The sequence below is a fragment of the Ranitomeya imitator genome, chromosome 4, assembly GCF_032444005.1.
Source record: "Ranitomeya imitator isolate aRanImi1 chromosome 4, aRanImi1.pri, whole genome shotgun sequence".
NCBI lineage: Eukaryota > Metazoa > Chordata > Amphibia > Anura > Dendrobatidae > Ranitomeya > Ranitomeya imitator.
This window is the reverse complement of record NC_091285.1, coordinates 196848494-196862542: the sequence shown is the minus strand read 5'-3', so window position 1 is coordinate 196862542 and position 14049 is coordinate 196848494. Positions and strand designations below refer to the sequence as shown.

At 44.7% G+C, this 14049-nt stretch overlaps 1 protein-coding gene across 5 annotated transcripts in view; it reads right to left on the bottom strand.

Annotated features, from left to right (window-relative positions):
- The window catches only part of LOC138675751 (tetratricopeptide repeat protein 41-like), a 119291-nt gene that overhangs the window by 55007 nt on the left and 50235 nt on the right, over positions 1-14049 (bottom strand). For all 5 annotated transcript variants that reach the window (XM_069764247.1, XM_069764248.1, XM_069764249.1 and 2 more), the window contains 2 exons: positions 7020-7200; positions 5778-5983 (listed from right to left, as the gene is read on the bottom strand). In XM_069764247.1, coding sequence (XP_069620348.1) covers positions 5778-5983; positions 7020-7200 — 387 coding nt within the window. The remainder of the gene's footprint in view (positions 1-5777; positions 5984-7019; positions 7201-14049) is intronic.

The window sequence follows — 14049 nt, the reverse complement described above, 5'->3', positions numbered from 1 at the left end:
CCTATGCAGACGTCTTCACCAAAAAGGCCGCGGAGACCCTTCCGCCTCACCGTCCCTATGACTGTCCTATAGATCTCTTGCCTGGAGCAGAACCTCCTCGGGGATGTGTCTATCCCCTCTCTCTCCCGGAAATGGAGGCTATGTCCCAATACATCCAGGAGAATTTGGCAAGAGGGTTTATTAGGAAGTCAGTATCACCAGCAGGGGCAGGGTTCTTCTTCGTGCAGAAGAAGAACGGAGAATTACGTCCTTGCATAGATTACAGGGGTCTTAATGCCATCACCGTTAAGAATAAGTACCCGCTGCCCCTGATTTCTGAGCTTTTTGATAGGCTACGGGGAGCTAAGGTATTTACCAAATTAGACCTGCGGGGAGATTATAACCTGAGGGGGACGAATGGAAGACGGCGTTTAACACCAGAGATGGGCACTATGAGCATCTGGTGATGCCCTTCGGGCTCTGTAATGCCCCAGCCGTTTTCCAAGACTTTGTCAACGATATCTTCCGGGATAAGCTTTCCACCTCGGTCATAGTCTATCTGGATGATAATCTCATCTTCTCTCGAGATATTGACTCCCACCGGAGAGATGTTGGCAGAGTCTTCGACCTCTTACAGGCAAACTCTCTTTACGCAAAGTTGGAGAAGTGTGTGTTTGAGCAGGAGTCTTTACCTTTCCTGGGCTATATCATCTCCGCCCAGGAATTGGCTATGGATCCTGCCAAACTACAGGCTGTGATGGACTGGCAAGAACCCCATTCGCTTAAAGCGGTGCAGCGCTTTATGGGGTTCGGTTATTATTACCACCAGTTCATTCCCCACTTCTCAACTTTGGTAGCTCCTTTGGTAGCCCTCACCAAGAAGGGAGCAAATCCCAAATTGTGGTCTGAGGAGGTCTCCAAGGCCTTCTCTTCTATTAAATCTCATTTTGCTAGCGCTCCCATCCTACATCGCCCCGATGTAGATAAGCCATTTATAATGGAGGTGGATGCCTCATCCATTGGTGCTGGAGCAGTCCTCTTCCAAAAGGATGCTCAAGGTCGGAAGCATCCTTGCTTCTTCTTTTCCAAAACCTTCACACCAGCGGAGAGGAATTATTCCATCGGGGACAGGGGGGTTGCTAGCAATGAAGTTGGCCTTCTCAGAGTGGAGACATCTCTTGGAGGGGGCTCGCTTTCCCTTCCAAGTATTCACAGACCACAAGAATTTGGTTTATGTACAGACCGCTCAGCGGCTAAATTCTCGCCAGGCCAGATGGTCCTTGTTCTTCTCTCGGTTCCATTTCACCCTCCATTTTCTTTCCGGGGAGAAGAACATTCGTGCCGACGCTCTCTCTCGCTCTGTTGTATCATCTGAGGAGGAGGAAGAGGAGCCTCGGCTTATTGTCTCTTCCAAGAGCCTGAGAACTGTGGCCCCGGTTTTGCTAGAGTCTGTGCCTCCGGGCAAGACCTTTGTACCATCAAGTTTGCGTCCGGAAGTTCTCTCTTGGGCTCACTCGTCTAGGGTGGGTGGACATTTCGGGACCAAAAGGACATCTGAGCTACTGGCAAGGACATATTGGTGGCCGCATATGGCCCGTGACGTCGCAGACTATGTTCGGGCATGTGTCTCCTGCGCCAAGAACAAGTCTCCTCGTCAACGGCCAGCTGGGTTGCTTCACCCCCTGCCGGTGGCAGACAGGCCCTGGGAGATGGTCGGGATGGATTTTGTGGTGGGCTTACCCAAATCTCGTAGCTGCAACATTATTTGGGTGATCACTGACCATTTTTCCAAAATGGTGCACCGGGTGCCTCTTCCACGGCTACCTTCTGCACGGGCTCTGGCGGCGTTGTTTATCAAACACATATTTTGCCTACACAGGATGCCGGATGATATCACCAATATCAATAGTATATGCCTTTCATCCTCTCTAAATTGTTTCCACATAGAGGCTTTTTCTGATTCGACAGCTTGTGGTGTCCCCTACGGCATTTTTTTTGCATTTTTATTTCTTCTTAATTGTTGTTTTAATATTGTCACTAATAAAAATTGTTTTATGGTTGTTTACATATGGGATCGCTTCTTTTCTCCACATTTATGTATATGTGGGAATGCTAGTAATATTATAAAATATTATCAAGCGGCGCACATCGCCAGAACAGGAGTCTGGATCAGAGGCTCGGAAGATAAACACTGGTTGAAAATAGAAGAATCGATGTCCCCAATCCTTCTTCGAACTATTTTGCTGAGCCAAATCAATGACTCACTATCATCTAGTTGTAATAATATCCACACAAATGCTACAATTAAGATATGGGAAAAGACATATAAAGCTTTAGCTCCCACCCTTTTCCCCACTAACAAAAATTACTGACTTATTAGAAATTCCTTCCCAGCAAGCTGCTAAAGTCTACTGTATATCGAACAAGTCTTTGAAGATGGAATCCTCCTCTCACTACAAGAATTACGTAAAAACCCGGGACTATAAAAACTCACATTCTTACAACACGGAAGATTATCCTATCTCTTCCGCCAACAAAAGCGCCAAATAGACTTAGATAGATCTCTAACACCCTATGAAGCTCTTTGTGCTAGGACTAAAGCACTCACCAAAATTCTATCAACAATATACCAATCCCCTTACTCAAGATTGATGTTCCGCTAAAAAGAGCATATTTATCTAACTGGGAAAAGGACATGGGAATCTCCTTTTCGGCAACTCAAATTAAACATATCTATAGGAACACCCATGGCCCCTTGCATTGTGTATGAATTCAAGAGAACTCATTCAAAATTATTTCTAGATGGTATATTACTCCCAACCTGATCCAAAGATGGCAACACACTTCAACGAGTATTTGTTGGAGATGTGGAAAAAATGAAGGCAGTTATATCCATATTTGGTGGTCCTGCCAATCCCTTCGGCCTTTTTGGGAGGAAGTGAGCACAACAATAAAGAAAGTAATAGGCAAACGTATTATTTTAAAACCAGAGAATGTACTACTAAACCTCCCACCAGAGCAGTATGATAAAAACTCTACTAAACTAACGCAATATATTCTATCAGCAGGGAAATCCTTGATTCACACCAACTGGAAATCAACATCGATCCCCAGTACTCAACAACTTTATTCTAAAATTGATCAAATTTTTCATATAGAAGAGCTAGCAGCAACAGTTAATACCACTAACTTTCAAGAAATATGGAAGCATTGGATCCATTTTAGAACTCAACCGTCCTTTCACTCACAAATTGTGTCATAACTCAATCTTAAAGGGAACCTGTCACCAATCTTAAAGGGAACCTAATGAAGAAAGAGGAGGCGGCGCTCGGCGTGCAGAGGCCATGAGTGACGGCTGGGAGGTGTCAGGATTAGGGGGGAAAGACCTGCCTCCCTGGCGATTTCGAGGTATGAGGGACAAATTTCAAAAACGATTGTTTCAGCAGTGCTAGGGACCCAAACTAAAAGAGCCACCTTGTCAGAATGCAGCATTAGTGCATCACAAGGTGGCTCTTTTAGTTACAAACGCCTGGGGGGGGTGACCGGTTCGCTTTAAATGCAGATCCCAGGGTGCTATCTCCCTCCCCCCATACCCCTATCTCCACAACTTCATCCTTCTCTCACCTTAATTACTCCCCTGCCCCCTCTCTTCTCCTATCCATCTCTCCTCTTTCCTTCTTGATAGTTCAACCCCTCTCCCTCTTTAAAGTGAGTTATAGCTCTTTTGACTTAAAGTATCTGAGTCTCTTTTCCCACTTATATTCTAGAGTTACTCAAACAAGTTTAGAATAAAGACACTTAATTACTATTATCATAAATGTTAATTGCTCTTACTATTGTCATAGAGCATATCTCTATTCATTGTTATCGCATTTAAACTTTTCAATAAAAAGAACATTGAAAGAGAGAGGCCACTCCCTCTATTTGGCCCACTGGATGGCCGCATCACTAGACGAGGCGCGGAGTCGCTCAATACAAGTATATGGAGCGAGCCCACACCCAGCACATGGGCTCTAACCGGGAGTATGTATAACTCAAACACCCTCTGATCCAGGTTCAGAAACTGGCAAATACTCGCAGCAGTCAGTGTGTGTGCTGGGGGATTCATAAGTCTGCAGTCACATAGAGTGACTGCAGACTTATCGATTTGGACCGGACAACCCCTTTAAAGGGAATCTGTCAGATTTTTGCTACCTCATTTGACAACAGCCTGATGTAGACAAAGACTGAATCCAATGATGTATCTCTTAATTTACTGGGTGCAGTGGTTCTGGCACAATCAGAGTGTTTAGATTTAGCAATGCAGCAGAGCTGATAAAGTTAACCCCACCAGGCGCTCCATGTACAAAGTCCATAAACACTGAGGTGCCTATCATATTAACCCCTTAACATCTAATGATGGATATATCCGTCATAGGGCGCATCCACTTGGTGCGGGCTCCGGTCATGAGCCCGCACATTTTCCGGCACATGACAGCTGATCTGCCCAGCAGTCATGTGCCACTAACAGCTGCGGGTGGAATCGCCATACACCCACAGCTGTTAACATGTTTAATGCTTGTGTCAAACTCAGATAGCGGCATTTTACATGGCCGCGCCAGAAGCGCATCACAAACCACGCCTATTGGTGCCCGTGTCACATGACGCAGGTAGTCAATGGGTTGGAATGACAGCCTCGGGTCTGCGGAAGGTGGTTGTCATTGCCAAATCACTGGACAGCGCTCATAGCAAGTGATCATTTCTGCTACATACTGCTGTGTGTAGCACAAGCGATCAGAAGATCTATTGAAGCAAGTGAAAGGTAAAAAAAAAAATGTTTTTAAAACTATAAAAAACAAAAAACAAATAAAAGTTAAAATCACCCCCCTTTTACCCTATTCAAAATAAAACAATTAAAAAAATGTATACATATTTGGTATTGCCGTGTTCAGAATCAGCCAGTCTATATATATATAAAAAGAATTTATCTGATAAGTAAATGGGATAACAAATAAATGGGAAAACAAAGAAAAAAAATCAAAAAGACAGAATTACGTTTTTTTGGTTGCTGCAACATTACAATAAAAAGCAATAACAGGTCATCAAAACATCATATCTATCCCAAAATGTCACCAATATAAACGGCAGCTCGGCAAGCAAAAACTAAGCCCTCACCCAGCCCCAGATACCGAAAAATGGAGATGCTACAGGTCTCGGAAAATGGAGCAATTTTGTTTTACATTTTTTTCAAACTTTGGGATTTTCTTCACCACTTAAATAAAAAAGAACCTCTACATGTTTGGTATCTATGAACTGGCAAGGACCTGGAGAATCATAATGGCAGGTCAGTTTTAGCATTTAGTGAACCTAGTAAAAAAAAAAAATGTGGAATTGCACTTTTTTTGCAATTTTCCCCACACTTACAATTTTTTTCCCGTTTTCCAGAACAAGATATGGTAAAACAAATGGTATATTTCAAAAGTACAACTCATTACGCAAAAACAAGCCCTCACATACCCATATTGATGGGAAAATAAAAAAAGTTATGGCTCTGGGAAGAAGGGGAGCAAAAAACGGAAATGCAAAAACGGAAATACCCCTGGTCCTTAAGTGGTTAATCCTTCTGTCTAAGTATACAGCAGCCCACAGCTGGACATGTACATTCTATAGACATTATACAAACTGTTATGTATAATGGGACGCTCTGTGTCGTCAAGAAAAGGCTCCAGAGAAAAACGGGATCGTCTGGAGTACAGGATCTGTTGGTTTTACTTCAAGCATTCAATGACTAAACTCCAACCAATGATAATATTAGTTACCAAAGTAATCACACTGAAGGCAAATGATGCAATGGCGTAAAAAGCCCATGATGTCATCACTACGGCCACTACTGCCAACAAAATAGGAGACTACTGAACCATTGGCGCTGATTCCCTTAAATGAGTGGAGCCATTTTGCAACTGCGGTGGACTTTCCACTTCCTCTCACTCCATGTAACAGCAGAATGGACTTCTCCATGTCCAACCTGTGAGTAAAGAAGGAAAGCAGGAGCAGAGAGTAGAATTCTGTTTATAAAGACATGTAAAACTACAAAATCAGCACAAATGCTTGCAACCCTCAGCGCTATGAACAAATTTGCCAATAGACCTTTTGCAGATGTTGTTTCATTTTACTTAAAAATCTCGACGACAGCAGGAGACCGGAGCAGTCAGTTACTGGGCTCAGGGGTCTGATCCCATCTGTATGGGCACCACTGCTGAGCCCAGTCACTGGCTGAAGTGATCAGACGCTGTAGTTGTGGCGTCACTGCTGCCGCAGAGCTGTAGTACTGGAGCAGCAGTGGGCAAGTACACAGCGGTGGTGAGCACACTACACAGCGAGCGCACTGTAATCACTCCTCAGTACACTTATTGACAGCCAGCATAGATCACAAATGTGTGTACACCCCTCACATTTTTGTAAATAATTTATTAAATCTGCTGAGCCCAGTCACTGGCTGAAGTGATCAGACGCTGTAGTTGTCGTGTCACTGCTGCCGCAGAGCTGTAGTGCTGGAGCAGCAGTGGGGAAGTACACAGCGGTGGTGAGCACACTACATAGCGAGCGCACTGTAATTACTCCTCAGTACACTTATTGACAGCCTGCTCTGCAGCATAGATGACAAAAGTGAGTACACCCCTCACATTTTTGTAAATATTTTATTATATCTTTTCACAGGACAACACTGAAGATCTGACACTTTGATACAATGTAAAGTAGTCAGTATATATGTGATAAAATGTTGTCACTGGACAGCCCCTTTAGTGATCCCATTAGGAAACTAACTAATGGTAATTCTGCAACGAGAGAAACACATTGCCAATCAGTTACCTAACTCCAATCAAAAAGTTTTGTTATTGTAACCTTTCTACTGTGGAGTTTCAGATACACTACGACCAACACAAGATCATAGGCAGCCACCTAGAGATACATGCCATGGTTTCCCACCACTTAGCATTCATATGTATAGAACAGGTGAAACATAAGTAAGATGACATTTTGTTTTTTGTTTAAGATTATACCTTGAAGAAACTGTAGAATACTCAGCCCCTGGGTTGTCTGACTGCTCAATCCTCAGGTTTCCACAAGCAAATGTATCCATTACTGTGAAGAGCTTATTCAACCCCTGTGTGGCCACAAAATCTTCACAAAGCCTTTCCGCGTGAGCCTGGTGGTAGGCTTGAGCAAGGTTGTGTTCATGACCTTAAATACATAATATAATTAGAACCATTATCTCACTGTTAGATAAAGAACCTACGGTATGGAAAACCTTATCAGAACTGCTTCCTGATTAATGAAAAGACCAACATCTCCTATCTACCGCTGAGCTGTAATATAAGACATGTAAAATTATGATATTTCAGAACTATAACAATCTGGCAGCTCAAAGCAAGCGCTCCAGGTCAGGCGTGGTGATGACCACTCTGTCTGGTATACGGAGAGCATTTGTTTTCCCCCTGCAGCTTGTACTGCGACATCTCAGCAGCAAGGAGGAGCTGTCAATCACGCTTGGTGGACGGAGATTGAGCTCAACCATTTACAAACCATTAACCCCTTCATGACCCAGCCTATTTTGACCTTAATGACCTGGCCGTTTTTTGCAATTCTGACCAGTGTCCCTTTATGAGGTAATAACTCAGGAACGCTTCAACGGATCCTAGCGGTTCTGAGATTGTTTTTTCGTGACATATTGGGCTTCATGTTAGTGGTAAATTTAGGTCAATAAATTCTGCGTTTATTTGTGATAAAAACGGAAATTTGGCGAAAATTTTGAAAATTTCGCAATTTTCACATTTTTAATTTTTATTCTGTTAAACCAGAGAGTTATGTGACACAAAATAGTTAATAAATAACATTTCCCACATGTCTACTTTACACCAGCACAATTTTGGAAACAAAATTTTTTTTTGCTAGGAAGTTATAAGAGTTAAAATTTGACCAGCGATTTCTCATTTTTACAACGAAATTTACAAAACCATTTTTTTTAGGGACCACCTCACATTTGAAGTCAGTTTGAGGGGTCTATATGGCTGAAAATACCCAAAAGTGACACCATTCTAAAAAATGCACCCCTCAAGGTGCTCAAAACCACATTCAAGAAGTTTTTTAACCCTTCAGGTGCTTCACAGCAGCAGAAGCAACATGGAAGGAAAAAATGAACATTTAACTTTTTAGTCACAAAAATTATCTTTTAGCAACATTTTTTTTATTTTCCCAATGGTACAAGGAGAAACTGAACCACGAAAGTTGTTGTGCAATTTGTCCTGAGTACGCTGATACCTCATATGTGGGGGTAAACCACTGTTTGGGCGCACGGCAGGGCTTGGAAGGGAAGGAGCGCCATTTGACTTTTTGAATGAAAAATTGGCTCCACTCTTTAGCGGACACCATGTCACGTTTGGAGAGCCCCCGTGTGCCTAAAAATTGGAGCTCCCCCACACGTGAACCCATTTTGGAAACTAGACGCCCCAAGGAACTTATCTAGATGCATAGTGAGAACTTTGAACCCCCGGGGGCTTCACAAATTGATCCGTAAAAATGAAAAAGTACTTTTTTTCACAAAAAAATTCTTTTAGCCTCAATTTTTTTCATTTTCACATGGGCAACAGGATAAAATGGATCCTAAAATTTGTTGGGCAATTTCTCATGAGTACACCGATACCTCACATGTGGGGGTAAACCACTGTTTGGGCACATGGTAAGGTTCAGAAGGGAAGGAGCGCCATTTGACTTTTTGAATGAAAAATTATCTCCATCGTTAGCGGACACCATGTCGTGTTTGGAGAGCCCCCGTGTGCCTAAACATTGGAGCTCCCCCACAAATGACCCCATTTTGGAAACTAGACCCCCCAAGGAACTTATCTAGATGCATATTGAGCACTTTAAACCCTCAGGTGCTTCACAAATTGATCTGTAAAAATGAAAAAGTACTTTTGTTTTCACAAAAAAATTCTTTTCGCCTCAGTTTTTCATTTTCACATGGGCAATAGGATAAAATGAATCCTAAAATTTGTTGGGCAATTTCTCCCGAGTACGCCGATACCTCATATGTGGGGGTAAACCACTGTTTGGGCACACGGCAGGGCTCGGAAGGGAAGGCGCGCCATTTGACTTTTTGAATGGAAAATTAGCTCCAATTGTTAGCGGACACCATGTCGCGTTTAGAGAGCCCCTGTGTGCCTATGCATTGGAGCTCCCCCACAAGTGACCCCATTTTGGAAACTAGACCCCCCAAGGAACTTATCTAGATGCATATTGAGCACTTTAAACCCCCAGGTGCTTCACAGAAGTTTATAATGCAGAGCCATGAAAATAAAAAATAATTTTTCTTTCCTCAAAAATGATTTTTAGCCTGGAATTTCCTATTTTGCCAAGGGTAATAGGAGAAATTGGACCGCAAATGTTGTTGTCCAGTTTGTCCTGAGTACGCTGATACCCCATATGTGGGGGTAAACCACTGTTTGGGCGCACGGCAGGGCTCGGATGGGAAGGCACGCCAATTGGCTTTTTAAATGGAAAATTAGCTCCAATCATTAGCGGACACCATGTCACGTTTGGAGAGCCCCTGTGTGCCTAAACATTGGAGATCCCCCACATATGACCCCATTTTGGAAACTAGACCCCCAAAGGAACTAATCTAGATGTGTGGTGAGGACTTTGAACTTCCAAGTGCTTCACAGAAGTTTATAACGCAGAGCCATGAAAATAAAATAAAAATTTTATTTTCTCTAAAATGATTTTTTAGCCTGCAATTTATTATTTTCCCAAGGGTAACAGGAGAAATTTGACCCCAAAAGTTGTTGTACAGTTTCTCCTGAGTACGCTGATACCCCATATGTGGGGGTAAACCACAGTTTGGGCACATGTCGGGGCTCGGAAGTCAAGTAGTGACATTTTGAAATGCAGACTTTGATGGAATGCTCTGCGGGCGTTACGTTGCGTTTGCAGAGCCCCTGATGTGGCTAAACAGTAGAAACCCCCCACAAGTGACCCCATTTTAGAAACTAGACCCCGAAAGGAACTTATCTAGATGTGAGGTGAGCACTTTGAACCCCCAAGTGCTTCACAGAAGTTTATAACACAGAGCAGTGAAAATAATAAATACGTTTTCTTTCCTCAAAAATAATTTTTCAGCCCAGAATTTTTTATTTTCCCAAGGGTTACAGGAGAAATTGGACCCCAAAAGTTGTTGTCCAGTTTCTCCTGAGTACGCTGATACCCCATATGTGGGGGTAAACCACTGTTTGGGCACACGTCGGGGCTCAGAAGGGAAGTAGTGACGTTTTGAAATGCAGACTTTGATGGAATGGTCTGCGGGCGTCACGTTGCGTTTGCAGAGCCCCTGGTGTGCCTAAACAGTAGAAACCCCCCACAAGTGACCCCATTTTGGAAACTAGACCCCCCAAGGAACTTATCTAGATATGTGGTGAGCACTTTGAACCCCCAAGTGCTTCACAGACGTTTACAACGCAGAGCCGTGAAAATAAAAAATCATTTTTCTTTCCTCAAAAATGATGTTTTAGCAAGCAATTTTTTATTTTCTCAAGGGTAACAGGAGAAATTGGACCCCAGTATTTGTTGCCCAGTTTGTCCTGAGTACGCTGATACCCCATATGTGGGGGTAAACCACTGTTTGGGCACATGTCGGGGCTCGGAATTCAAGTAGTGACGTTTTGAAATGCAGACTTTGATGGAATGGTCTGCGGGCGTCACGTTGCGTTTGCAGAGCCCCTGGTGTGCCTAAACAGTAGAAACCCCCCACAAGTGACCCCATTTTGGAAACTAGACCCCCCAAGGAACTTTTCTAGATATGTGGTGAGCACTTTGAACCCCCAAGTGCTTCACAGACGTTTACAACGCAGAGCCGTGAAAATAAAAAATCATTTTTCTTTCCTCAAAAATGATGTTTTAGCAAGCAATTTTTTATTTTCTCAAGGGTAACAGGAGAAATTGGACCCCAGTAATTGTTGCCCAGTTTGTCCTGAGTACGCTGATACCCCATATGTGGGGGTAAACCACTGTTTGGGCACATGTCGGGGCTCGGAAGTCAAGTAGTGACGTTTTGAAATGCAGACTTTGATGGAATGGTCTGCGGGCGTCACGTTGCGTTTGCAGAGCCCCTGGTGTGCCTAAACAGTAGAAACCCCCCACAAATGACCCCATTTTGGAAACTAGACCCCCCAAGGAACTTATCTAGATATGTGGTGAGCACTTTGAACCCCCAAGTGCTTCACAGACGTTTACAACGCAGAGCCGTGAAAATAAAAAATAATTTTTCTTTCCTCAAAAATGATGTTTTAGCAAGCAATTTTTTATTTTCTCAAGGGTAACAGGAGAAATTGGACCCCAGTAATTGTTGCCCAGTTTGTCCTGAGTACGCTGATACCCCATATGTGGGGGTAAACCACTGTTTGGGCACATGTCGGGGCTCGGAAGTCAAGTAGTGACGTTTTGAAATGCAGACTTTGATGGAATGGTCTGCGGGCGTCACGTTGCGTTTGCAGAGCCCCTGGTGTGCCTAAACAGTAGAAACCCCCCACAAGTGACCCTATTTTGGAAACTAGACCCCCCAAGGAACTTATCTAGATATGTGGTGAGCACTTTGAACCCCCAAGTGCTTCACAGACGTTTACAACGCAGAGCCGTGAAAATAAAAAATCATTTTTCTTTCCTCAAAAATGATGTTTTAGCAAGCAATTTTTTATTTTCTCAAGGGTAACAGGAGAAATTGGACCCCAGTAATTGTTGCCCAGTTTGTCCTGAGTACGCTGATACCCCATATGTGGGGGTAAACCACTGTTTGGGCACATGTCGGGGCTCGGAAGTCAAGTAGTGACGTTTTGAAATGCAGACTTTGATGGAATGGTCTGCGGGCGTCACGTTGCATTTGCAGAGCCCCTGGTGTGCCTAAACAGTAGAAACCCCCCACAAGTGACCCCATTTTGGAAACTAGACCCCCCAAGGAACTTATCTAGATATGTGGTGAGCACTTTGAACCCCCAAGTGCTTCACAGACGTTTACAACGCAGAGCCGTGAAAATAAAAAATCATTTTTCTTTCCTCAAAAATGATGTTTTAGCAAGCAATTTTTTATTTTCTCAAGGGTAACAGGAGAAATTGGACCCCAGTAATTGTTGCCCAGTTTGTCCTGAGTACACTGATACCCCATATGTGGGGGTAAACCACTGTTTGGGCACACGTCGGGGCTCGGAAGGGAAGGAGCACCATTTGACTTTTTGAATAAAAGATTGGCTGGAATCAATGGTGGCGCCATGTTGCGTTTGGAGACCCCCTGATGTGCTTAAACAGTGGAAACCCCTCAATTCTAACGCCAACACACCCCTAACCCTTATCCCAACTGTAGCCGTAACCCTAACCACAACCCTAACCGCAACACACCCCTAACCACAACCCTAACCCCAACACACCCCTAACCCTAACCACAACCCTAATTCCAACCCAACCCTAACCCTAAGGCTATGTACCCACGTTGCGGATTCGTGTGAGATTTTTCCGCACCATTTTTGAAAAATCCGCGGGTAAAAGGCACTGCGTTTTACCTGCGGATTTACTGCGGATTTCACCTGCGGATTCCTATTGAGGAATAGGTGTAAAACGCTGCGGAATCCGCACAAAGAATTGACATGCTGCGGAAAATACAACGCAGCGTTTCCGTGCGGTATTTTCCGCACCATGGGCACAGCGGATTTGGTTTTCCATAGGTTTACATGGTACTGTAAACCTGATGGAACACTGCTGCGGATCCGCAGCGGCCAATCCGCTGCGGATCCGCAGCCAAATCCGCACCGTGTGCACATAGCCTAATTCTAAAGGTATGTGCACACGCTTCGGAAAACGCTGCGGATCCGCAGCAGTTTCCCATGAGTTTACATTTCAATGTAAACCTATGGGAAACAAAAATCGCTGTACACATGCTGCGGAAAAACTGCACGGAAACGCAGCGGTTTACATTCCGCAGCATGTCACTTCTTTCTGCGGATTCCACAGCGGTTTTACAACTGCTCCAATAGAAAATCGCAGTTGTAAAACCGCAGTGAAATGCGCAGAAAAACCGCGGTAAATCTGCCATAAATCCGCAGCGGTTTAGCACTGCGGATTTATCAAATCCGCTGCGGAAAAATCCGCAGAGGACCAGAATACGTGTGCACATACCGAAACCCTACCCCTACCCCTAACCCTACCCCTAACCCTACCCCTACCCCTACCCCTAACCCTACCCCTACCCCTACCCCTACCCCTAAACCCTACCCCTAACCCTACCCCTAACCCTAGTTCTAACTCCAACCTTAGTGAAAAAAAAAAAAAATTCTTTATTTTATTATTGTCCCTATCTATGGGGGACAAATGGGGGGGGTCATTTACTGTTTTTTTATTTTGACCACTGTGATAGATTATATCACAGTGATCAAAATTCACATTGGAACGAATCTGCCGGCCGGCAGATTCGGCGGGCGCACTGCGCATGCGCCCGCCATTTTGGAACATGGCGGCGCCCGGGGAAGAAGACGGACGGACCCCGCCAGGATCGGTAAGTATAAGGGGGGGAGATCAGGGCACAGGGGGGGGAGATCAGGGCACGGGGGGGCGTCGGAGCACGGGGGGGGAGGGATCGGAGCATGGGGGAGAGTGATCGGTGTGCGGGCGGGTGGATCGGTGTGCAGGGGGGGTGGATCGGTGTGCAGGGGGGGTGGATCGGAGCACGGGGGGGATCGGAGTGCGGGGGGTTTGATTGGAGCACGGGGGGGTGTGATTGGAGCACGGGGGGGTGTGATTGGAGCACGGGGGGAGCGGACAGGAGGACGGGGGAGCGGAGCACAGGACGGAGGGGAGCGGGCCACAGATCGGGGGGCTGGGGGGGCGATCGGTGGGGTGGGGTGGGGGCACATTAGTATTTCCAGCCATGGCCGATGATATTGCAGCATCGGCCATGGCTGGATTGTAATATTTCACCATTTTTTTAGGTGAAATATTACAAATCGCTCTGATTGGCAGTTTCACTTTCAACAGCCAATCAGAGCGATCGTAGCCATG